Source organism: Dipodomys spectabilis, unplaced genomic scaffold, assembly GCF_019054845.1.
Source record: "Dipodomys spectabilis isolate Male_0828 unplaced genomic scaffold, ASM1905484v1 ptg000207l, whole genome shotgun sequence".
Classification (NCBI taxonomy): domain Eukaryota; kingdom Metazoa; phylum Chordata; class Mammalia; order Rodentia; family Heteromyidae; genus Dipodomys; species Dipodomys spectabilis.
Window position 1 is genome coordinate 11,373,825 of NW_024870884.1, and position 27,047 is coordinate 11,400,871.

The 27,047-nt window shown below is 42.4% G+C and overlaps 1 protein-coding gene across 1 annotated transcript; it reads left to right on the forward strand.

Moving 5' to 3' along the window:
* The first annotated feature begins 2,100 nt into the window (after positions 1–2,100).
* On the forward strand, positions 2,101–26,757 carry Eif4ebp2 (eukaryotic translation initiation factor 4E binding protein 2). Its single transcript, XM_042696280.1, has 3 exons — positions 2,101–2,469; positions 19,896–20,081; positions 21,095–26,757. The coding sequence occupies exons 1-3, from the start codon at positions 2,325–2,327 to the stop codon at positions 21,124–21,126; spliced, it is 363 nt and encodes a 120-aa protein (XP_042552214.1). The 5' UTR covers positions 2,101–2,324; the 3' UTR covers positions 21,127–26,757.
* The last annotated feature ends 290 nt before the right edge of the window (positions 26,758–27,047 follow it).

Consider the following 27,047-nt stretch of genomic DNA (forward strand, 5'->3'; position numbering starts at 1 on the left):
TGGTTTGGAAAGCTCTGTGAGGTCAGCAAACTTCCCTTTTCTCAACTAAATAACCACGTGATGCTCTTTTCTTCATATACCCCCCCCCAAAAAAAAAACATGACCACAGGTTGAATGAAGAAAGAGCTATGAGAATACAACAGCTTTCTATTCAGCCAGATATTAAAGTGTTTGCAAAAAGTGAAACACAGCCACCCCCCACCCTCTGGAAAACAGGATTTTTTTTTTTCTGCCAGTCATGGGGCCTGATCTCTGGGCCTGGGCGCTGTCCCTCAGCTCTTCAGCTCAAGGCTAGCGCTCTACCACTGGGGCCACAGCACCACTTCCAGCTTTTTTGCTTATGTGGTGCTGAGGAATCGAACCCAGGGCCTCATGCATGCAAGGCAAGCACTCTACCACTGAGCCACCTTCCCAGCCCCAACATAGGAATTTTGAAAATAAAAATATACCATTATATCAGCAAATGATGTGCTATTATTTTATGAATTAATTAAAACATTTACATCTATCTAGTGTTAATTCCTAGTGTAGTAATTTGCAAAAGCTCTTTGGATTCCTCAGTCATTTTTAACAGTGTAAAGAGGTGATGAGATCAAAAGGTTGGAAAACTTGTAGAAGAAAGAATAGAGTTTCAGAGTTTGATTTTTCAGTTACCTCATAGTTTTAATCCTTTCTATGCCTCAGTTTACCTTTAATAGTCACCTTTGTGACATGGATGTCTCCTAGTTTTTTTTTTTTTCTTCTCTTTCTTCCCTGAGCTTTTCTGCTCAAGGCTGGTGTTCTACTACTTGAGCCACAGTTCCACTTCTGGCTTTCTGGTGGTTAATTGTGGATAAGAGTCTCATGGGAGGCCAGTGGCTTATGCCTGAATCCTAGCTACTTAGGAGGCTGAGATCTGAGGATCATGGTTCAAAGCCAGCCCGGGCAGGAAAGTCTGTGATACTCTTATCTCCAATAAACCAGAAAACCACAAGTGGCATTGTAGCTCAAGTGGTAGTGCTAGCCTTGAGCTGAAGAGCTGAGGGACAGCACTTAGGCCCAGAGTTCAAACCCCATGACCGACAAAAACAAAACACAGAAAAAAATAGTCACATGGGAGAAAGAGGGGAAAGAGTGACATCATTCAAAAGAAATGTACTATTTATTTTACTTATGCTGGTCCTGGGGCTTGAATTCTGGGCCTGGACCCTGTCCCTGAGCTTCTTTGTGCTCAAGGCTAGTTAGTGCTCTACCACTTGAGCCACAGCACCATTTCTGTTTTGTTTATTAGGGATAGTTTATTAGTTTATTAGCGATAGTAGTTTATTAGAGATAGTCTTACAGACTTTCCTGCCTGGGCTGGCTTTGAACCATGATTACAGGAGTGAACCACTGCCGCCAGGTGAAATATATTATCTGACTTAAATTAAGTAACTGTAACCCCTTGTACATCACCCTTACAATAACAATAAATAAATTGTAACAAAATAGACAAGAGGCAGATGTAAGCTAAAAAAAAAAAAAAAAAAAAAGAGTCTTATAGACTTTCCTGTTTGGGCTGGCTTCGAACTTTGATACTCATATGCCAGCCTCTCCAATAGCTAGGATTACAGGTGTTAGCCACCAGCACTCGACTACAAGTCTCTTTCCTTCATGCTTATATTTTGCTTTGCTTATACAAGGATGGCCTCTGGAAGGATACTCAATAATTGGTCCCAGTGGCCTCTAGAGAGGAGACTTGGGAGACAGAGTGATCCATCGTTGCATGCATCACCTGTATTTAATGATAGACAAATGAAAGCAAACAACACTTGTAATGGATAGGTCGCTCAGGTTGTCCCAGGGAAAGTAATGTTGACTGACAACTGAAAAGACACAGACCACTGGAAAGTGTTCCTCATCTCACTTGGTTTGGATCACACCACACAGATTCCCTTGGCCTCCAGTGCCCACAAGCCAGGGTTCAGCCGGGACCACCTTCTCCCCGCCCCGCGCGAAACCACTCCTGACGACGTCACTTCCGGCGGACTGGCTTTCCTGAACTCCCTCTGGCTCCCGCCTTCGCCCACTTCCGGTCGTCGTCGCCGCTGCTGCCGCTGCTGCTCCTGCTGCTGAAGCTGCTGGCGGAGGCCGGAGGACCGGGCGGCGGCGGCGGCGGCGGCTGAAAGGGCGGCGGCGGGAGCGGAGCGGGACGCGGAAGCGAGAGGAGGCGAGCGAGGAGCGAGCAGAGCACCCCCTGCCGCCCGCCTGAGGAGCCGGAGCCGCCCGGGCCCTACGCACGCCGCCGCCGCCCGCCCGCCCGCCTGCTCGCCCGCGGGACAAAGCCGAGAGCCCGTGCCAGAGCCATGTCCTCGTCCGCCGGCAGCGGCCACCAGCCCAGCCAGAGCCGCGCCATCCCCACGCGCACTGTGTCCATCAGCGACGCCGCGCAGCTACCTCATGACTATTGCACCACGCCCGGGGGGACGCTGTTCTCCACCACGCCGGGAGGTGAGCGCCCGCGCGCGCCGCGCCGCGTCCCGGCTTCCCGCCGGGTCTCCGGGACTCCCGGGGGGGCGGTCCGCTGAGCCCCCGGGAACCCTGCGTGGTCTTTCGGAACCCCTTCGCGTTGCATTCTTTCCGTCCCGGGACTGGAGCGCGCGCGCGTCCACTCGAGAACGCGGAGAAAGCGCTTGTTCCCGCTCCGTGGCGGTTTTCCGCGCTTGACCCAGTTTTCTCCCCTCCCCGCCCCTCGGCCGCACTGGGCCTTGCGTGACACCCTGCATTGCCTCCCCTCCCTCTTTCTTGCAGCTTTGTTGTGCCTTTGGTCACGTCGGCGCTGCCCCACAGGCCTCTGTAGGCAGAAAGTTGGGCCGAGGAGTTTGGGGTAGGACCCTGCCTGGATTTGTTTTGCCTCGTGTCGAACGCCCTGGACAAGGCTGGAATGCAATCTAGAAGCCTTGCCCCGCGTGATCCTGCTTTGACAGTAATTGTTTACCGGGCTAGACGGAGGCCTTTCAAAAGGGAGTGATGGGGGAGGGGGATGTCTCCAGGCTGGAAAGAAAAAGTGATAAACTAATACTCTTGCAATACTCAAGGGATAAGAGGTTGGAGTGACAGCACCAGCAGCGGTTGGTTGGTGGAAGTTGGAGGGGGCTTTATCTAGCAGGACATGTTAGTCGGCTGCGTTTGCCTGATTTGGGGAGAAGGGGAGTGCTTGTAGAGCGAGCTGGTGCCGAGGGAGACGGACAGGGAACAGCCAGGGACTGTTGACAAGCAACACTGGGTAGAGGTGAAGCATGTAGATAAGAGTTGGTCACAGGAGAAAAGGAGCTCAAAGGTTGTCTGTGCCCAGCTTGGGCAGTTAGCCAGAGGGTGGAGACTACAAAGTGAAGGGGAGCGGGCCGGGCGGGGAAGGAGAGAGAAGCGGAGGAGGAACTTACTGAAGGGAAAGGGGCTTCCTTTTTAACCTCAGAACTTTGCCTTCTTTTGGTGGTCTGTTGGCTGGCCTCCGCCTAACGGGTGGAGACTTGGCATGCAGCCCCAGCAGCCTATGTGAAAGCTAGCCTTCCTGTGGGCAGGACCCCTGAGTGTTCAACAACCAATCCTATGCAGTTGGGCGTGTGTAGTCTTCGAAGCTGTTGCACAATAATAGGCATGAGTGAAGAGGGATCTCCTTGCCAATTCCAAGGAAGAAAAATGTAGAAGAAAACTTTTGAGACAATCTAACAAGACCACTAGGGGTAGTTTGACTACTTGGAAAAGCTAAGTATTACTCATGCCCTTGAATTCATCAATATGTATACAGAGTCAGGTATAGGAAAGTATAGAAACCCTTGCAGTACTTACTGCACGGCAGTGGAGTTGCACTGAGTTGATTTGCCTCACTCAAGAGTGCTCCTTCCTGATTTCTTAAATTTGTCTAAGGCCAGCTCCAGTCCTATGAAGAGGTTTTTGTTGTTGTTGGTGGTGGTTTTATTTTTATTTTTTTAAGAAAGTTTCTAAGTAGCCCATGCTGACCTGGAACTCTGTGATCCTGTCATCTCAGCTTTTGAGATCATCTTACTACAGGCATACCTAACATGATCATTATCATGAGGGTTTTTTTTTTTTTTTTTTGTGGGGAGGAGGGTCAGTGTGGGGCTTAGACTCAGGGCCTAGGAGCTGTCTCTGAACTTAAAAGACTAGCGCTCTACCACTTGAGCTACAGCTCTATAGTAAGCTTTTTTTGCTGATTAATTGGAGATAAGAGTCTCTTGGACTTCCCTGTCTGAGATGGCTTCTCACCAGATCCTCAGATCTCAGCCTCCTGAGTAGCTACAATTACAGGCGGGAGCCACAAGTGCCGGGCAATCATGAAAGATTTCTAAAGGTGAAAATCTGTTTCAGATAAGTTGCTTTGAACTTAAACTGTTAGCTTTTAAGAAATGGAGATTCTTTTCCAAGGTGAGGGATTATAACTTATTCAAATGCCTGTGCTCCTTGAGAATACATATTACAATAATACTGGTACTCAGCTTTAATTTATTTGGGGAAGGAGCTAAACCTTTAGCTATATATTAATCTTATTCTTCAAAGGAAAGAGCCATAAGGGGAACTATTCTCTTTTAGCATATTTCAAGCACTATGCTGTTGGGCTTTTCAAATAAGTGCATAGTTTTTTTGGTTTTTTTTTTTTTTTTGGGTCCAGTCGTGGGCCCCGAACTCTGGGCCTGGGCGCTATCCCTCAGCTCTTCAGCTCAAGGCTAGGCTCTACCACTTGAGCTACAGCGCCACTTCCGGCTTTTTTCTTTTTGCTTATGTGGTGCTGAGGAATCAAACCCAGGGCCTCATGCATGCAAGGCAAGCGCTCTACCACTGAGCCACCTTCCCAGCCCCAAGTGCATAGTTTTTAGCATTGTTTTAAAGATAGAAGCCTGTCTCATAATCTGAATTAATTCTTAAAATACTTAGGGAGATTCTTCCAGAAATACTAATCCATTTACCCTCTCAACACACATTATCACCACTGCTTGATCAAATATCCCCTACCCTACCTCCAGATAGCTTCTGCAGACACAGGTTTCTGTTTTTGGTTTTGTTTTATTGTTGTTGGTTTTCCCCGTCCTGGGGCTTGAACTCACAGCTTGGGCACTGTCCCTGAGCTTCTTTTACTCAAGGCTAGCACTCTACCACTTGAGCCACTGCACCACTTCCAGGCTTTTCTGTTTATGTGGTACTGAGGAATTGAATCCAGGGCTTCACGCATGCTAGTCAAGCACTCTACCACTAAGCCACATTCCTGGCCCACAAATTTTTGTTTTAGATTTAAGTACTTGATATTGGCTCATCTAGATCATTGAGCCTGTCTTTATTGTTAGAGTCCATGGTAGTGATCTTTGGTTATTTTACACGCAAGGGCTTACTATTTAGAGTAGTTCAACATCCTTACAATTGGATTTCATCAGTATTTTATAGTAGTTAGCTCAGTGCTGTTTAGATGCACAGTACTCACTGAAATTTCCCCCTTTGGAAATTTTCTGCCCTGTGATGCTTTGTTCCATTTCTGTTGCTGCATTTCTACTCCTTACCATGGAATTTATGTTCTTGGACCAGGGTGAAGTCATTTGTTATTTGATCACTTCTAGAAAGCTGATTAATGTGATTATGAATTTTTAGTGAGGCCTGTGCTGTGCTTTGCACAAAACAGGACAATAAACAAAAGTAGAAATGCAATCCTTGCTCTGGATGCTTTTAAAATCTTGATTTGGAAGGCACGAAGGCTATAGATAAGATTTTTATTTCTGAAACTATATATGTTGAGTTACATTATTTTAGAAAAACATTTAGAAAAATCAATCAGTAGGCTTCTGTTAGATAAATCAATTGAGTGAGAAGGGAGAGGAGTACATCTCCTGCTCAGACTTCTGGAAACTTGAGAGTGTCACACTGGTCAGAACTTTCCAGTGTAACAGTTGATGTGCTAAATGCCCTAAATGATCAGACAGGGCAGGGACGTTAATCCCATAGCTAATTTAGGATTTCTCCCCCTTGAGAATCCTTTCTTTATTGGACATCACATGATAGAGCCTATCCTAGAAGTTTCTCAGAATGGCCTTGTTGTGGTTTGGGAAATTGTGAATTTCTTACATTGGTAGAATAGTATTTTTTTTTCATTATTGAGGGAGAGGAAACTTTAGAGAAATGGGAATGTTAATTGGTTCTATTATTGAAAAGCTTCTAGCCTCAGTGCAAGGTAAGATTAGTATGGTTTAAATTTTATAACATTGGTTAGCTAGAGAAACCTAATGACTTTGGTAAATTGAAAGAAGTTGAGTCTCTCCCTCCCCAAATTAACTTTTTAGAATCATATAGCCATTTAATGTCTGAAGATTTGTATCCTGATCATTGTTCCATATCCCCACCCCACCCCAACTGTCTCAGGCTGCTTATATTATTAGGAAAGAAAGAACATTTAAAGAGCCTGGAAAACTAGCTGATGGGATTCTCTTTGCTTCCTTGTTTAGATTCTAGGTATGAATCCATCTCCTTCTGGGAGAGTTGTGCTCTGGGGAAAGAACAGAAACAAGAGACCTCTTTTTGCCTGTCTTAATAACATTCTTACCAGCTTTTTGCCATCTCTTTATGACTATCCTTAATAACAGTCTCATCAGCTGTGGAAAAGTGTGCTCTTGCCACAGCAAGAGGAATATAGGGTCACATTATAATGGTCTGAAATCTGATTTTTGTCCTACCTCTTCCTCTCTGCTAGCGAGTTCCTCTTTGCTGAAGGCCATTGGAAGGCCTGGAAATTGAAGAGAAGGTAAAAGAAGGGAGAACAGGGCTGGGAAGGTGGCTCAGTGGTAGAGTGCTTGCCTTGCATGCATGAGGCCCTGGGTTCGATTCCTCAGCACCACATAAGCAAAAAGAAAAAAAGCCGGAAGTGGCGCTGTGGCTCAAGTGGTAGAGCGCTAGCTTTGAGCTGAAGAGCTGAGGGACAGTGCCCAGGCCCAGAGTTCAGTCCCCACGACCGGACCCAAAAAAAAAAAAAAAAAAAAGGGAGAACTGGTCCACAATTATATCAAAATAAGAGAATTTGGGGAAACAAAGTTTTCAGTCAGATTCCTTTCTTGTAAGGATGAATCACACTTAGAAAAGAAGGGCCAGATTTCTGACCCTGTCATAAATTTCATTGTTAACTTTGAGCTGAATTTATTCTAGGCCACTAACTGTTGAACCCACAAATGTACTTATTTAGCTCTGTAATTTAAGTTCTTAGCACAAGGTTTCATAATTAGATTTGAGAAGTGCTTCTACATTAAATTAAGGGAGTTCAATTAGTTTGTTTACAGTTGAGAAGGGTGACATTTACTTATCTCATAGTAACACAGATTAACTAGTGTTGTGATTCTATAGGAAACTCAGCTGTAGTCCTATGTGCAGATTCAGTTGCTAGAGCATATATAGTAGAGGTGGTCCTTCAGCTTTTGCTGGGGAGGTACTGAATTCTGAGCTTGGAGGAGGCAGCCTTTCTCATCTATAAGGCAGTGTAGTATATGGAAGTGAGTGCCTCTGCCTAATCCAAGACAGATGCAGGGTGATGGAGTGCACTGCTATAGATTTTTAGTGCAGCATAATGACAGACCTGTGCATTGTACCTTCTCCCCCAAACCTGCTATTTGAGATAGCAATGGAGAACTGACAGATCTGTGTACTGGCACCATCAGAGTCAAAAAGTCATTCGGCCTTTTGAGAACTAGAGTTATTTATTTATTTATTTAGATTGGTTCTGGGGCTTGAACTCAGAGCTTGGACACTGCCCCTGAGCTTTTGTGTTCAAGGATAGCAGTCTCCCACATGACCTATAGCTCCTTTCCTAGGTTTTTGGTAGATCAAAGTCTCATGGACTTATCCACCTGGGCTGGTAATGTACCTCAGTTCTCAGACTTCAGCCTCCTGAGTATCTAGGATTATAAGCATGAGACATTGGTGCCCAGTAAGGACTAGAGTCTTAAAGATTCAGTTTTCGAGGGGAGGGGGCGGTTTGTGTGGTTTGGAGACACTGTAGACTTGATGGTGTCTGTGAAAATCTGCAGCTCAACCTAGGCACCAGTGTCTCACACTTGTCATTCTAACTACTTGGGGACTAAGATTGGGAGAATCACAGTACAGGCAGAACACTTCAGGATATCAACTTCACAACTCATACATAGCTGGGCAAAATGGCACATGCCTTTCATCCCAAGCTACATGGGAGTCTGAGATTGAAAGGATGGTGGTGCCAGGCAACTTGGGCATAAAAGTGTGATATTTTGTTTCCACTTAAGGTATTTGGAGGCCATGGCCTACATCCTAGAGTTGCTAGAAATCTACAAATAGGTGAATTGTAGGCCAGGCCCCTGCCAAGGCAGAAATAGAGACCCTATCCTAGAAATAACCAGCTTAGCAAGTATAAGGCTCTGGGTTTAAACCCCAATACCCCTATCCCCCAAAGAAAAAAATTAAAAGATTTGCAAATCAGACAGAAAAATTAATTTGGAGAAAGCTACTTTAATGAACCTGGTGGTCAATAGGACACTTCGTTGATGAATAGCAGAACTTTTTCTTAACTCCCAAGACTTATAGTAAGCAACTTAATATTTAGATTTTTGGTTGTCTGATAGAACAAAAGTTCTGTTGAGTCAATAAGGCTGTCTTTCTCAAATTTGTTCAGCCTGTTTTCCTTATACATGTCAGCTGTCCATCTTAGTTGACCCGGTATTAAAGGTTCTCAGCCCACAGCTTGAACCCAAAACTAAGTGTTTACCTCTAAAAAAAATCATGGTTTAGGTTTCCAGGGCAAATGTTCTCTCTCTCTCTCTCTCTCTCTCTCTCTCTCTCTCTCTCTCTCTCTCTCTCTCTCTCTCTCTCTCTCTCTCTGTGTTGTGTGTGTGTGTGTGTGTGTGTGTGTGTGTGTGTTAGACTTTTTATCACTGTGCAACTACCTGAGAGAAACAGTTTAAAGGAAGAAAGATTTATTTTGGCTTGTAATTTCAGAAGTTTTAGTCCAAGGTTACTGACGAGATCCATTGCTTTGGGCTTGAGGGCAGGCACAATATCATAGAAGACCAGGCAGAAATAAACATTGGAAAGAAGCAAGTAGTTGGGTTGAAAGCCAGGTTTGAATCTGAGTGTTTTCTCCATGCCATTAAGTAGTTGATCTTTAATTTTAGCATTACAAATGGAGACATAACAACATCTGTGAAATCTAATGCAAATAATTGGCTCAAAATGCAGCTAGTGGGCTGGGAAGATGGCTCAGTGGTAGAACGCTTGCCTTGCATGCCTGAGGCCCTGGGTTCGATTCCTCAGCACCACATAAGCAAAAAGAAAAAAGCCGGAAGTGGCGCTGTGGCTCAAGTGGTAGAGCGCTAGCCTTGAGCTGAAGAGCTGAGGGACAGCGCCCAGGCTGGGAGTTCAGGCCCCACGACCGGGCCCAAAAAACAAAACAAAACAAAAAATGCAGCTAGTAATCTGGCAGATCCAACCAGCATGTTCTTGGAATCAGAGCCAGGCATTGCAGTGAAGAATATTTGCAGGTGTATGTTCAAGCCCAGATAGCAGTGGGATGTTTGAATGCTTCATTTAAACTTCCTCATAGTTGAGGTTAGATGACTTAAAGTCAGTAGACATTTTTTAAGGTTGGTTTGTGAGTCTTATGTAATTTTGTACCTTTAGTAGCTTTAAATAACATCTTGTTTAAGCTACTTTGCAACCCAGACTCCTACAACAGATTTTCCTAAAGTACTTGTATTATTTGTTCTGCCTCCTATCGCCTGGGGTACTGTTACTTTTTGGAAATACTTTAAGCTGCTCTGGACTTTAGTGTGTCCATCTGTAAAATGATAGGCTTCTGCTAGATGTTTTCGAAGGCCTTTTCTGACACTGGATCTTTTGAACAAGGGTATAGTCATTGTCATCTTCCTTTTTAGCTTAGGTGTGTAATCTGTTGTGGAAACATTCTAAGTGACTGGGTAGGGACCATCCTTGGACATTAACATCTTAGAAATACTTGATCCTAGTTTTGAGTCTTAGAGAACTATTTGATAGACCTTTCACGAACCTTGGATATCTTCTATTTGGTCATATTTATTAAGTTAACAGTCCATGAAGTTCCACTAATACCTTTTGTTGACAATAAAAATAGTCTGTTGGTTTTATTAGCACTTCAAGAACTTAACGGTTGTACATACTGAATGTGGACTGAATGTGGACAGCTATCACCAATCTCCCCAGAGAATACTGACTTAGGCAGCTTTTAGTTTCCTTTGGATCACCTACCCTAGAGCTCTTCTATTTATCCAGATCCTTGGAGAAGAACAGACGTTTAAACTGAAGTTTGTGTGTGGGTGTTCTCATGAGTAAAAAAGACCAAGAGTAAAGCACCCTTTGTGCTACCTCTAGGGGGAGGGAGAGGATAAACAGGTACAGTCTTCTTTTCTGAGTATATTTAAATTACTCACTACTTATCTCTTTTTTTTTTTTTTTTTGGTCTGAGACTAGGACTCAAACTCAGTACCTGACACTGTCACTCATTGGCTGTCGCTCTACCAGCTGAGCCATACCACCTTCAACCCTAGACAGGCAGTAGATCCAGGCCCTTGTGAGAGATATAGCTGGAGAAGGAATAGTCAAGAACTCCCAATAGAATACTTAGATTATTTGCCTAGTGCCTTGTTTCTTTTTACATTCAATATCTAGGTTTGAAAGATATCTTTCGTGATCTTTGCTGCCCTGACAATATTGTCCTATTATATGTAGACCTATAAAATAGTTTAGAAATGTCTTTATATATTTTTTTTTTTATTTATTAATTTTTTTGGGTCCGGTCGTGGGGCCTGAACTCTGGGCCTGGGTGCTGTCCCTCAGCTCTTCAGCTCAAGGCTAGCGCTCTACCACTTGAGCCACAGCGCCACTTCCAGCTTTTTTCTTTTTGCTTATGTGGTGCTGAGGAATTGAACCCAGGGTCTAATGCATGCAAGGCAAGCACTCTACCACTGAGCCACATTCCCAGCCCTAGAAATGCCTTTTTTATGTTTATTTTTCATTTTGTTTTTGAGATTCGGTTTTGCTGTTTTATAACTCAGGCTATCCTAGAATTTAAAACATTCTTATCTCAGCCTCCCAGACTCTGGGATTATAGGCATGTGACACCATACCTGGCTTTTCCTTGTAAAATATATACACCATAAAATTTATCATTTTAACCATTTTTAAATATGCAGTTCAATGGCAGTTACCTTCCCCAGCTGAAATATATCTATAAACAATAACTCACCATTTTCCTGCTTTCAGTCTTCATGAACCTCTCTACTCTAGGGATCGAATGTAAGTGGAATCATCATGTATTAATTGTCCTTAGTGCTTGCAACAGAATTGTTTGGTAACATGAAATTATGAAATCACCATTTATTTAGCTTAGCTTTTGTTTTTTTTTTTTAATGCAGTACTGGGGTCTCAAAGACTTACCCTTGCTAAGCAAGTGCTTTACCACTTCCATTTCCAGCCCCTTTTGCTTTAGTTTTCAGGAAGGGTCTTGCTTTGTCTGGAATAAGCCTAGACTTTAGTCCTGATTTCTGTTTCCTGAGTAGCAGAAATTACAGGTGTTCACCACTACATCTGGCTATTTTTGTTTTTTAAACTTGTGAAAATAACAGCTTTATGCCATTTAGTATTATTAGGCTAATTACAAAAATCAACATTCTCGGGGTTGGGAAGTGGCTCAGTGGTAGAGTGCTTGCCTTGCATGCCTGAGGCCCTGGGTTCGATTCCTCAGCACCACATAAGCAAAATAAAAAAGCCGGAAGTGGCGCTATGGCTCAAGTGGTAGAGCGCTAGCCTTGAGCTGAAGAGCTGAGGGACAACACCCAGGCCCAGGGTTCAGACCCCATGACTGGACCAAAAAAAAAAAAATCAACATTCTCATTCATGATCCATCCTTTATTGTCATTCCTACTCTGCAGAAAAACTATCAATCTTATACATTAACAATTAGTTTCTTGCTTTGGAAGATAAGGATTTAGTTCCTTTATGCCGACTTCTCTCTCTTCCTCTCCCTACTCTTCTTTCTCTCTTTATTGGCATATCCATATGTGGACAATGTGCACACACACATGCACATGTGTGCATACACACTTCTGTATCCTATTCTCAGTTTGATTTTTAACCTAGTTTAGTTAATACTTACATAATATTTAGTAAATTGAGGTAAATCTAAAACAGAGATGAGGCTCATACTTGGTTCCCTACCATTCTCTCTTCCATGCTGCCACAGATTTCCTCATTCTTAGTGGTCAAGGCCAGGATGTACACAATGGCTACTTTGTCTGATACAGTCGTGGCTTCACAGTGCGACTGTCTAATTCCTTAAGTAGATGCTTTAGTTCTAATAGCACCTTAAACAGTTCTATTGAAGTATCCTGTGAAAGTATAGTGTAAGTTAACCATGTTACAGCTGACTTCATTGTATGTGTTTTTTCCCAATTAGTAATATTCTCAGGTGTATATATAGCCTAATACACAGATTAATCACCATTTAAATTAAGCTACTTGGTCTTGCAAGAGTCCCCTAAGCTTGAATGACATTGTCTCTTTCCCAGTGATCTTGGCCAGCATCATTTGGGCTTTACTCATTGGCTTTGTTCTTTTCTTTCTCTTCTGTGTTTCTCTTTCTCTGTCTCTCTGTCTCTGTCTCTCTTTGTCCCTCTCTTTCTTTCTTTGGGCCTGGGCACTGTCCCTGAGCCTCTACCACTTGAGCCATAGTGCCACTTCTGGCTTTTTCTGTGTATGTGGTACTGAGAAATCATGCATTCAAGGCAAGCACTTTAGCACTGAGCTACATTCCCAGCCTGGCTTTGTTCTTTTCTACCATTTGAGAATCACTTAAGTTGTAGATCAAAAGGGAGAACATTCATCTTTCTGTTATTCTCCATCAAGGGACCCTTTTTTTTGGGGGGGGGGGGGTCCGGTTGTGGGGCCTGAACTCTGGGCCTGGGTGCTGTCCCTCAGCTCTTCAGCTCAAGGCTAGCGCTCTACCACTTGAGCCACAGCGCCACTCCCGGCTTTTTTCTTTTTGCTTATGTGGTGCTGGGGAATTGAACCCAGGGCCTCATGCATTGCAAGGCAAGCGCTCTACCACTGAGCCACCTTCCCAGCCCCCCCCTTTTTTTTTTTTTTGGTCAGTCACGGGCTTAAACTCTGGGCCTAGAGTGCTGTACCTGAGCTCTTCAGCTCAAGGCAAGCTCTCTACCACTTGAGCCACAGCACCACTTCCCATTTTCTGGTGGTTAATTGGAGAGTCCCACGGACTTTTCTGCCCAGGCTGACTTTGAACTGTGATCCTCAGATCTTAGCCTCCTGAGTAGCTAGGATTACGGCATGAGCCACCGGCATAAGGGTCCCTTTTTTACTCCAATATTTTCCTAGTAATGTTAGTTTCTACAGCATGTAGAATCAAAGTATTAGGCTTATCCTAATAATTTGGTCACTGGAGATTGAAAAAATGATAAATAACATAGATCTAACGGTTCCTGTTAATTATGAAGTCCATACATGAAGATTAGGTCAGGCACTTTTTTAATTCCTTTCCATCTCATGTTTCTAGTGTCTTTTTTTTTTTTTTGGTCATGGGGCTTGAACTCTGGGCCTAGGTGCTGTCCCTCAGCTCTTCAGCTCTAGATGAACATTCTGCCACTTGAGCCACAGCGCCACTTTCGGTTTTCTGGTAGTTAATTAGAGAAAAGTCTCACAGACTTTCCTACCCAGGCTGACTTTGAATGATCCTCAGATCTCAGATCCTAACTAGCTAGGATTATTGGCACCCAGCTACCTATATCTTTTTACCTCTTTCCTTTTTTTTTCCCCCCTCTCTTCCTGTACTTCAGTCCTTTTTCCTTTGTACATACTATATAGCACTCTCCTACTGAACTATATCTCCAGTCCCCAGTTGGCAGTAAGTGTATTATTATTTTTGGTTTCTCTGGTAGCTACCTTTAAAACTTAAGAGCCAGGCATCAATGGCTCATGCCTGTAATCCTAGCTACTCAGTAGGCTGAAGTCTGAAGATTGTAGTTTGAAGTCTGCCTTGGAAGGAAAGTCTATGAGATTCTTTTGCCCAATTAACCACTGAAAAGCTGGACATAGAACTGTGGCTCAACTGGTAGTGTGCTAGCCTTGAACACAAAACTTAGAGATAGTGTTCTGGCCCTGAGTTCATCCCAGGACCACACATTCACACACATACACACACACACACACACACCATTCATCCCTAGCAACACAAACACGCACACACGTCTCTAAATAATACACACACACACTTCATTCATCCCTAGCAACACAAACACGCACACACATCTCTAAATAATATAGTAAATCTCTGTCTCAGTCTGTCAACTTTAGCTCTCCATTATATAAGACACTATTCACCTGTGCTCCTGCCCTTTACTTCCCTAGGAAGTACATCAAATTATAATTATTGCAGGGCACCGGTGGCTCACACCTGTAGTGGCTACTCAGGAGGCTGAGATCTGAGGATCGTGGTTCAAAGCCAACCTGCGCAGGAAAAGTCCGTGAGACTCACATCTCCAATTAATCACCAGAAAATTGGAAGTGGCACTGGCTCAAGTGGTAGAATGCTTGCCTTGAGCTAAAGAGCTCAGGGACAGCACCTAGGCCTAGAGTTCAAGCCCCACAACCCAACAAAAAAACAAACTGATTCTTTTCACTTTTTACTTCAGCTTGATTTAAACATTGAAAATCAGTTAAAAAAAATACAATATTAGCCGGGCGCCAATGGCTCACACCTGTAATCCTGGCTACTCAGGAGGCTGAGATCTGAGGATCACGGTTCAAAGCCAGCCCATACAGTAAAGTCCCTGAGACTCACCTCCAGTAAACCACCAGAAATCGGGAAGTGGTGCTGTGGCTCAAGTGGTAGAGTGCTTCCCTTGAGCTGAAGAGCTGAGGGACAGTGCCCAGGCCCAGAGGTCAAGCCCCATGACTAACAACAACAACAAAAATACAATACTGTGTAGCTATATATATATATATATATATATAATTTTTGCAAGTTAAAAACAACGAATATGATTATTTTTATAGAAGACTTTGAAAAAGAAATGGAAAACTAACTAGAAGGAAAATGCTCCAGTTTACTATTGTGTCATACACATTTTACTATTGTGTCATACGCAAGCCATGGACTTTTTTTTTTTTTTTTTGGGTTGGTCGTGGGCCTGAACTTTAGGCCTGGGTGCTGTCCCTCAGCTCTTGAGCTCAAGGCTAGTGCTCTAGTGCTTGAGCCACACTGTTGCTTCTAGCTTTTTCTGCTTATGTAGTGCTGAGGAATCAAACCCAGGGCCTCATGCATGCAAGGCAAGCACTCTACCACTAAGCCACCTTCCCAGCCCAAGCCATGTCCTTCACTTTCCTCCAGGAATTTAAGGCTAACTTGTCTCTAGTTAATTTGTGCTGTTGGTTATTGATGTAGCACACAGATTGGATGAAATGTATATTACAAGGAAGTTCTTCAAAACCTTTTTACTGATGCATGATTATAAGAGATCTTGAATATTTTAAGTTTCTGTCTTAGAGGGGTTTTTTTCTTTTTTTTTTTTTTTTTTTTGAGTCCGGTCTTGGGGCCTGAAGTCTGGGCCTGGGTGCTGTCCCTCAGATCTTCAGCTCAAGGCTAGCGCTCTACCATTTGAGCCACAGCGCCACTTCCAGCTTTTTTTTTTCTTTTTGCTTATGTGGTGCTGAGGAATCGAACTCAGGGCCTCTGGCATGCAAGGCATGCGCTCTACCACTGAGCCACCTTCCCAACCCATTTTTCTTATATTTTTATAGTATACCAAATGTCTTTATAAAGAAACTGAAGCATTTTGTGGCATTTTGTTCATAGTAAAATCTTAATATTTTTTGTTGTATAGTTTCAGTATTTTGAATGGTCAAGTACTTTTTTTTAAATTTTTTTTTTGGTCAAGTACTTTTTGACTTATAACTTAGATTACCTTAATCCAGTGACTATGGCTAATTTCTTTCTTTTTTTTTTTTTTTTGCTTTATATCAGCTGTAATTTAAAATTTTAAGCCTTTAGTGATCTAAAATTCAAAAACTTAAAATACATACTTTGGTAGTTATATTTCCCAGGGCCTTAGTTTTTGTCAGTAAGGGGTTTGATTTGAAGGGTGGGAGTGTTATTTTTGAGATAGAGCCTCGGATTCTGCCCGGGCGAGACCTGGGCATGCCTCACCTATGTTAGGCTTCCTGAGGTAGGATAATAGCCACACACCCTGCATCCAGTTCTCTGTTGAGGAAGAGTCTCAGGAACATTTCTGCTTTACTGATCTTGAATTATGAGCCTCTCAAGGAGCTAGGATTACAGATGTTCTATCTTTAAAACATACTTTAACAACTATCAGAATATTAGTGCTGGTAGCTCACGCCTGTAGGAACCTATAGGAGGCTGTGATCTGAGAACTACCGTTTGAAGCCAGCCCAGTAAGGAAAATCCACAAGACTCTTATCTTCAAAGAGCCAGAAGTTGAGCTGTAACTCAGTGATAGAGCTTTAGCCTTGAGCAAAAAATTTCAGGGTCCTGAGTTCAAGCCCCAAAGAAAAAAGACTAGAACAGAAACAGAAAAGTGAATTGCATCTTGTACTAACTAGCATTGAACCACCCAAAAACGAAATTAAGAAAATAATTATGCTTATATTAGTTTAAAATAAAACACATACTAACAAATTTAACCAAAAAACCATAAGCCAAGTTACCTGACAACCACAAAATGTTAAAACAAACAAGCAAACCATAAAAACCATTAAAGAAGACCTGAACAAATGGAAGTATTATATAATTGGAAGATCTTATATTGTTGGCTATACTCGTCAAAGTGACACATTCAGGGCAATCCCCTTTAGAATCACAGCTGATGTCTTTGAGGAGCTGACTTCAAAACTCATGGAACTTTAAAGGACCAGTAGCCAAAACAGTCTTAGGAAAGAAACACAAACTTGGAGGACTCAACACTTGTGATTTAAAAATGTGTTGCAAGTTATGACAGTTTGGTACTAGCATATGGATAAGCATATAGACCAATGGCATAAAATCAATCTAGAAATAAGCCCTCACTATTATGGCCCATTAATCTTCCAACAGTTCAAAGCAATTAAGTTATTTAAGCAGTGTTTTAAAATAAATAGTGTCGATACATCCGGAAACCCACATTTAGATGAAGTTGGAATGGGCCAGTGGCTCACTCCTATAATCCTAGCTACTTGAAGATTGCAGTTTAAAGCCAGCTTGAGCAGGTAAGTCCATGAGACTCTTACCTCCAGTTAACCGGCAAAAAGCCAGAAGTGGAGCTGTTGCTCAAGATGTAGAACACTGGCCTTGAGTGTTTCAGGCCTTGAGTTCATGCCTCAAGACTGGCATCAAAACACCCAAAGTTGGACCCCATAGTTCAAAAACAATATAAGGGCTAAAACTAAAAAATTCTTAGAAGAAAACAGGCATAATTCTTTTTTTTTTGTTTGTTTTTGTTTGGTTGGTTTTTTTTTGTAAGCTGTGGGGCTTGAACTCTGGGCCTGAACACTGTCCCTCAGCTTCTCAGGTCAAGGCGAGCACTCTACCACTTCCAGTTTTCTGGTGGTTTATCGGAGATAAGAGTCTCACAAACTTTTCCTGCCCAGGCTGGCTTTGAACCACGATCCTCATCTCAGCCTTCTGAGTTGCTAGGATTACAGGCTTGAGCCACCAGGGCCCAGCAGCCACAAATCTTTTATGACCTTGAACTAAACATTAGTTTCAAAGTCACTAGCCATAACAGCAACAAATAAATTGTACTTTATCAAAATTAAAAATTTCAATGTGTCAAAGAATACCATCAAGGGGGAGAGGGGAAGCCACCCACAGGGCAGGAGAAAATATTCATACATGATAAAAAAAAATTTGTATCCAGAAAGTTTGCTGTTGGTGGTGGTCATGGGGCTTAAACTCTGGCCCTGAGCTCTTCAGTTCAAGGAGAGCGCTCTGGCACTTGAGCCATAGCTCCACTTCCGGTTTTCTGGTGGTTAATTGGAGATAAGAATCTCATGGACTTTCCTGCCTGGGCTGGCTTTGAACCAGGATCCTCAGATCTCAGCCTCCTGAGTAGCTAAGATTATAGGCATGAGGAGCTGAGAAGATGGCTCAGTGGTAGAGCGCTTGCCTTGCATGCATGAGGCCCTGGGTTCAATTCCTCAGCACCACATAAGCAGGGAAAAAAAAACGGAAGTGGTGCTATGGCTCACGTGGTAGCATGCTAACCTTGAGCTGAAGAACGGAGGGACAGCGCCCAGGCCCAGAGTTCAGACCCCACGACGGGACCCAAAAAAAAAAAAAAAAAGGATTACAGGCATGAGCCACCAGCACCCAGCTTAGTATCCAGAATATTTAAGGGATCATTGTAACTCAAGAAAAGGACAGCTGATTAAGAATGGGCCAAGGATCTGAAAGACATTTCTCCAAAAAGATATATATGGGGATGGCCAGTAAGCACATGAAAAGAGCATGCTCAACTTAATTAGCCATCAGGGAAATGCAAATTAAAATCAAACTACAAACTGAAAACACTTCACATCCACTAAGATAATTGTAATCAAGAAAAATAAATGTGAGCCTCAGTATAAGGAAATCAGAAGACACACCCCTGCTGATCAGAATGTAAATTATACAATCACTTTGGAAAACAATCAGTTCCACAAAAAGTTAACAAACTGATCAGCAATTTCACTCTTGAGTATGTGCCCAGTAAATGGGTGTCCATGCAAAAATGGCTATCCATAAATGTTTAAATCAGGGCCTGGTTGCTGTCCATTAGTCCCTTAGCTGCTTTATGCTCAAGGCTGTTTCTATATTACTTAAGCCACACATCTACTTCTTTGGAGATCAGTGTTTCTTGGACTTTCCTGTCCTGGCTGGCTTTGAACCTGTATCCTCAAATCTCACCCTCCCAATTAGCCAGGGTTACAGGTGTGGTCACTAGTGCCCAGCAAAGCTAGGTTCTTGAACATGCTAGACAAGCAAGCACCCTCAGCTATACCATATTTTCTTATTTTACCTGTTAGGAATAATGCTGCAGTGAGCATGGAAGTTTACTATCTCTTTGAGATTCAATTTCATTTAGATATAATATATATCTCCAAAAGTAGGATTGGTAGATTATATGGAAGTTGTTTTTAATTTTTAGAAAACCCTCTGTATTGTTTTGTATAATGGCTATACTAAATCTCTTGTGGTTTTGATAGTAGTTATCCTATCAAATATAAAGTGATGTCTCTGTGATTTTGATTTGCATTTTCCTGGTGATTGGTTTTGTTGCACACTTTTTAGTGTACCTGTTGATTACTTGAAGCATAACTATCAGGGAAAATATACTCTGAACTACTGTTTGTAAGATATTGCAGAAACCCTGGGGAGGATGTTAATGCTTGTTTAGAAATCTTTGGTGACTATTTTTCCACATAATTATTCTTTAAATTTTTTTCTGAAGATTGTTTTGTTAGGATATATGTCAGATAGTTTCAATAAGACATAGCCCTGGCATAAGAAACTGAAAGACTGGAGAGAATCTAATAAACAAGAGTCCCATGATAAGTGATATATGAGACAGGAAAGAATGGTTAAAGAAGGGGAAGAAAGGATGGCTTTGTGGAGGAAGAAATGTTGAAGCTGGATATTGAAGGAGGAGTAGGAGTTTGCTGAGGAAGAGGAAGGAAGGGTAAATGGTAGAAAAACCTGTTGACACATGAGATGTTAGAATTTATTCTTTTGGCATGAATTGGAAAACCCTTAAAAGTTTTCAACAGACTTTAAGCTGAACTTGTAAGTAATAAATATTATGTGTTGGTGGCTCAAACTCTTCAACCCTATTTTCCAGGAACTCGAATCATTTATGATCGAAAGTTCCTGTTGGATCGTCGCAATTCTCCCATGGCTCAGACCCCACCCTGCCATTTGCCCAAAATTCCTGGAGTCACCAGCCCTGGCACCTTAATCGAAGACTCCAAAGTAGAAGTAAACAACTTGAACAACTTGAACAATCATGACAGGAAACATACAGTTGGTAAGGGAATGTCGTGCTGGGCACCAAGAGGGTGGCTCTGGGAAATTGAATGCCAGTTTTTGTTTGTTTGTTTTTGTTGTTGTTGGTCGTGGGGCTTGAACTCTGGGCCTGGGCACTGTCCCTGCACTCTTCATCTCAAGGCTAGTGCTCTACCATTTGAGCTATAGCACCACTTCTGGTTTTCTGGTGGTTAATTGGAGATAAGAGTCTCATGGCCCTTCCTTCTCCCGGGGCTGGCTTTGAACCATGATCCTTAGATCTCAGCTTCTGAGTAGCTAGGACTACAGGCGTGAGCCACCGTCTATAAGTTGAAAGATGTTAATTCATCAGAAACTAATGTTTAGTTATATATCTCATAAGGTTCCCTATCTCCTACATGGTTCATGAAAATACTAGGGATTCCAAATTATAATCAACTCTAGTTGGCTAGGGGAGAATTATCCAAAATGAAAAGATGATGAGTCCCAAAGGTGACTCTTGAAGGACTGCCTGACAGACTTCACTGGGCTAGGGGTCTTGATCTCTGCCCCCAACCCCATATACACATGATTGGGGAGGGGTCTGGGCACGTGCACTTGAACACTGTTGCACTTGTACTTAATGACACCTGGGCCTAAGCCAGCATTGTGCTATTTCCAATTCCAGTTGAGTTTTTAATGGACCAAGTATTGGACAGAGCAGGGCCCAAGTTCAAAGCTTTAGAAGAATATCTGACACATGACCAGGACAGTTGTGTGGTCAGTCTTTGTATAAAGTACTGGAAAAGTTCACTGTGTCCTTTCCCCTTGGTCTGTGACTGACTTAATTTTTCCTGGATTAAAAAATTAGCCAAAGCAAAGTTGAATAAATGGTGAGGTTTTTTTTTTTTTTTTTTTCCATTTGTTTCAGGTGTTGAGGCAACAGAAGATGGGACAGTTTGAATTATTTTTGACGCTTTTATATAGGGAATGTTGTTTAACACAGGTTGCTTTTCCTTTTCCTGCTTAATTTTTCATTGTCTTTGTCCTACTCAGGAGATGATGCTCAGTTTGAAATGGACATCTGACTCTTCTGCAAGGTATAGAAGAGAAGCGGCAACATGGATGCCTGTGTGTACCTGATTTGGCGAATTGCAACAATATTTGAAAGACAGAAGATGCAGTACCAGCAATCCCCAGTGCAGCCTCACCTCCCCCTCTCCCTTCGGGTGCCAAATGATAGAGGATAAGCTTCATCTGACCATTTCTTCTCCCTGTTTGTTGCCCTTTGCCCAATTAGACAGATTAGTTTGAAGGCCCTTTGTTATTTCTATAGAACTAAGCATTCCTTAGAGGAAAACAGTTAAACTGTGGCTTCCTGGTCATTTTCTATTGAGAACTCCCTTTTCATTCTCAGATTTATCCCAAATGTAATATCAATCTATCAACTGCGTCCTGACTAGGATGTCTGGGGAAGAGGTGTGTCTCTTCTCCACTAGCCCATTGGTGATTGATTTGGTGCTGGGGAAATGACTTTTTTTTTTTTTTGGTCTTTTTAATTTAAAGAGAGAGAGCTGCTTTCCCTTTTGCCTTGCTGTTTGTCCTTAGGGATAGAGCGCAGCTTGCACAATTCCAGTAGCAGTACCCTGTGACACTGTTTTGATGTCTGCTTGCCCTCTTTATTCTGAGAGGAATGTCCTATATCTTTGGTATTCTAGTTCATCTTCCCATTTCTTTTCTTACTACATTTGTGCAGATAAGCTTAAACTCTTCAACAGAAGAAAGCCCTTGGTGATTGGCTCTTCTCCTGTTTTTAGACCTGCTTGTTACTGGCAGAGTCTTGTACTATGTGATCCAGTGATTTCGTTTGCTCCCACTACCGGTCCATATGAAATAATAGAGGGACTTGGGCCTCCACTTGATGCATAAGGCCTGACTGTGATATTCTGCTAGATAATACCTGAGAATGACCTCTGAAGAACGTTGAACCATTTGAGTACCTTGTTTCAGTAGTAGCCATGTTAAAATCCAGTGAACATTGATATTTTTGTCTTGGACTGTAGTTTCTTATATTTAAGTTTAAATTCGACTTTCAGAATATTCTTAGGAAAAAACTACATTTCTTTTCCAATATGGTTCTACTTGGGCTGTTGGGACAGACCCGGATAGACTTAAAAATGTGTTCCTCCCAATTTTCTTGCCATTCCTATTGTACTCTGACTTTTCCCTTTCCTTTTTTTCCCTCTTTCTCTCCCTCTCCTCTTCTGCCAGGCCATTTTTCAAATCTAGATCAAAGATACCTCAAGTGTTGGTATCTGATAATATCTGTCATTCCTCTTATCTGAGGAAGTACCTTTTATTTTTAAGATGATTACAGACAAACTTATTTTTAGATACGTTTCAGTACAATTTTGGGCAGCAACTTTTAAACTAAACATCTTGCAGTGTAAGGAAAGTAAAAATGTCCATAGGCAAATCTGCTGTTCTTATGTCACTCACTGTCCTTTGTCTCCCCCTAGCCTTTCTGAGCTCTTTCTTGCTTGAATTTTGGGTGTGCATGTATGGAGTTTGTAAAACTGAACTGTTCTGCCTTGCTGTGGATTGTTCAGGAAAGCCTCATTCTTGGCCTAGGCATTTTTGTTATGCTTCTTCACTAGTCTGCTCTCCTGGTACTGTAGTCTGGTTTAATAATCCCAGGAGAGTGACTCCTTGGAAAAAAGACTAATGGATTGTCCCTTCAAAGGAAGAAAAGCAAAGTAGCCACTGGTGTCCTGGCAATTTCTGGCTGGACTAGAAGCCCTAAATCTTGTAGTAAGAGATCAGATCCCAAGGTGAGAGAAACAGACCTACTGGCTAGGAAAATAAAGCTGTTTTTCTTTTGACTATGGAAAGACCTTATTGTGAAGACATTTTAGAAGACATTTATAGAACGTTGTTCTGTTTTTTGCTACAAAATGTGAATAGTGTGAAAATCCTTTTGTGATGGTTGATATCTCTCAGGAAAAAGCTGGGTCCTCAGTATTTGGGGATGCTTTGAGTCTCAAAGTTGATCATCAGAAAAGTTTTTTTTGTTTGTTTGTTTGCTTAGTGTATTCCTGTTTTGCTTTTAGTTAAAACTCCAAATTTTGCTTTACATGGTCCTGGAAGAGCTTAAGCTGTGCTATCATTGATATAGGAGCTTGCCCACAACCTCATTTTACCCGGGAGTCTGGTTCCTTAGGGATGAAGCTTTACATTCTTCATAACCTGGCAGTGTCATCCTGAGGAATCTTCTTCCAGCTAAGAGCCAGGACCTCAGTGAGCAGAGGATACACTTCTTGATCAAATTGCCAGCTACAACAGCTTAGCTTGCTCATTGACCCACAACAGGGAGTAGATTTATGAGAATTTGAGTAATACCAACATAGCATTTTTCTCTTTCTTACTATCTTGGGGAAATCTCTGTACTTCCCCTAATGAGAGGCCATGTGTTTGGCATTTCTTGGAAGTGTCAGCTGCATAACTCAAGAGCTTCTGCATCCTTACTTTTCTCTGTCAGGACCTCCTCACTGTTTGGTGCAATTCTTTCTGGAGGCCATCTCTGCCACACATACTTTTTTTTCTATAATATAATCATCGTTGTGAAGATGATTGCACACAACAAGAAACAAACTTCCAGCAGATGACATCTTTATGCAGTGCCTCATAGGATTGTTTTCAGAGCAGGTCATTGTCCAGAGGTGGTTTACCTCTGTATGTTTAGAATGAACTTCATAGGGGAAGCTCTAAATGAAAAATGTAGCCCTCCTTGAGGAAGGAGTATCATAACCATCTGAGTGAGACAGTTCTTTTAAGTCTTAGTGTGCTTTTATTTTCTCTTTTTATGGGGAACAATCAGTCTTCAGGAGAAATGGCCTCCCTCCAGACAGTAGGAAAAGACGTATACATGGTTCTCTGGTGTGGCTTGCTGAGTTTCAAGCTCATGTTCTGATTAGACAGTTGTAGCATTCTCAAGAACACAGGAATAGAGATACTACCTCTAGATAATGGGCTCTCAAGGCAAGTTTTATCCTAATACCTGTATGAATTATCTGTTCAACAAATTGCCTGTAAATTTGTCTCAAAGTAGCAATTTTTTTATTTTAATTAAGTCTTTTAATTGTGAAAATACTGTACAAAGGGGTTACATTTACATGAGCAAGGTATAAAGTAGCAAATATTCTGTCACTTTCTCCAGGTTAGAGATTTGAGAGCAGCTAATTGTGGGAGTTTCTACAGGCAAGACTATTGGATCCAGCTGGAGCATGCCCTTCCAATTCCCTCTGTGACTGTAGAAGGACACAGTTTGGGAGAAAGTTACATGGTACCTTTAAACCACCACACTTGCAGCAAAGGTAATCAGGTGAACAGGGAGGTAGGTTGAATCTAAAAGATGCACATGCCTTGCTACTAAAAACCGTTCTCTTAACATGTGTATCACCAACCTGGGAGATAACACAAACTTTCCTGAAATCTACCTGTTTTATAGAAGTGGCAAAAATATGATACCAAAACTAAAGTGTGTGAAGTGCCAGCAGCTCAAGGATGGTCACTGGAGATCTTAGACTTCATGTCTCCAAGGCTTATTTGCCCCTTTTATTTTCTTTTATCCAGTAGTTGACAAAGAGGAAGAATTGGGGCCTTCTGGCTTGTCCAGCAAATAGGAATTAGATGTTAGGTTATTATGTGGGAAAAAGCCATTCAGGTAGATAAACTGGTGTCTGGGAGCCAAGTCTCCACCAAAATCACTGCCTGCTATCTGCTGTCTCCAGCTCATCAGTTCACAGATTTGGGTCAGAGCATCTAAGAAGCAATGTGTATAAATTAGGGAACACTGGAGATTTCTTTGGTACCTGCAGTGTTGCAGGGAAGCTCTCTAGGCCAGTCTTGTCCTAGGCTTCTTCATGGAAGATTGATATACCCCTTTCATCCTCAAGAGAAACTTAAGGCAGCTTTTCAGTGCAGCATATGCTCAGTGAGTGCCATTTGTTTCTGACACCATTCCCAAACAAGTCTCTAGCAATTCAGATATCTTAAAGATACAAATTCTAGTTTATACTGAAATACCTTCCAATGAATTTTGGTTTTCCTTCTGATTTTGAGGAATCATTTTTATTGTTTTGCTACTTGGGTTGTTGTCTCTTTGGGACTCTCAGACCTCACCTTCCCAGTTCAGACAGCTTGAAGTCTCATACTTCAGTCAGAATGCAGCAAGGTCTATGGTTTCATTTGCCCAAGTCCATTCCTTAGCCAGTGTGTGTAGTGCCTCCTTAGAGTCTAGGCACTGAATCCACAACAGGCACCAAGTAAAGGGCTTAACGAATTGGCCATTATGTTCCAGGGAGGAATCTCCTTCCCTTCCCTAATCTTGGATGCCAGCTGCTTGAAGCTGAGCTCTTCCCCTTTTACCATCCTCTAGAAAGAAAGTGATACACTGCCCAGCCAGCATTGCCCTTCTCTGCATGCTTTCTAAACTGCATGTGTCTGGGCAGCTATTTATTAATTTGCGTAACCCAATCATTTGCCTACCCTTACTATCTGGGAGGGCAGTTTCTGTCTGAACCTTGAAGGGGCATAGCTGCCTCACTGCTTTTTACAAGATGAAATCAGATCTTGATGCAGGCAGGTCAGTGTTCCTTAGAAAGCTTCTGCTCCAGGAGCATTTCCTGTTCTAACCAAGACTGCATCCTAGTAGTGGTGGTTCCTTGAAGCTAGCTCATAGAAATCTCTAACTGAAAACTAAGAATGATTGATCCATACTCATTGGTCTAATTGGCCATTCATGATACCTTTCTCACCCTCTGGAATTTTAACTGTTTCCTCTAGGCTAGTCCTGGAAGCAAAGCTTATAATTAGAAGCCTTTTGGATTTCTGTTCAGATGGCCTGTGGTTTCTCTTTGCTTGCTAACTTCTGCCTGCAGACCTGGTAGACCATACTATATGTCATGAATACCCAGTAGAAAACATTACCAAACTGAAACACATTTCCCAGGGTATTTAAACTTTTACTCTGTTATTCTGCCACCTTTCTAAGCTGGGAAGCTGGCAGAGAAATGCTGTGATACTTGATAGCTTGATAATCACTTGGCCATGTTGAAATTTCCAAAAGGAGCTCTTGCCTGGTGCTCAAAGCCAAAATTCCTGGACACTTCAAACTTAGAGAATTCCATGAATCCAGCACAGAATATCTATTCTTGCCTCAGTGTATCCAAACAAACCAAACCCAAGCTCAGGCCAAGAGGACTTGTTACTGGAACCCAGGAGAGCAGGGGAGGAATACTTGTGCCAGTGCCTTTCCTTTACCTGCAGAGCCAGCTCCACTGGGAGCCAGCTCCCTCTCCACCCTAAACCTGAAGGACCGGACCCCAGGGACACTCAGGTTCAGGATCCCATTTTAAGCATCTTTATAAACATTTTGTATAAGAAGCCCTTCCCTTTTCAGCCACATGGAATGGGAAGGCAGAACTGCCAGCACCAGCACCTTTGGTCCTACTCTTCTCTCCATGTGTTGTCCCCTCAGCCCTCCCTCCCACTCATGATGGCAGAGGGCACCTTGAGGCAGTCCTGGTGTGTGATTCCATGACCAGTTTTTGTTTTAACTGTTCTTCCAAACCAGCAGGTGTTTGAGAATTAGGGAAAAAAATAAATTCTCACCAACGGTTGCTGTTACAGTTAAATCAATTAAAGACCTTGAGTGTCAACTTGGTGGGTTTTGTTTGTTTGTTTGTATCTGTGATGCTGGGGATTAAATCCAGGGCACATAGTAACCATACTTTACCACTAAGTTACTCACCAGCCCTGATGAGTGGTTTTTTTTGTTTTGTTTTTTTAATTTCAGATGAGGGGTTAGAGGTGTACCTTAGCCAAGTGGCCTGGTTGTTCACAGCAACTAGATCAGGTTTGAGTTTTTAACAAAAACTGGTTTTGAACTTCCTGTACCATCACCAAAGTGGCTCCATGGTCTTCCTAAAATCTAGCAGTTATATCTTAG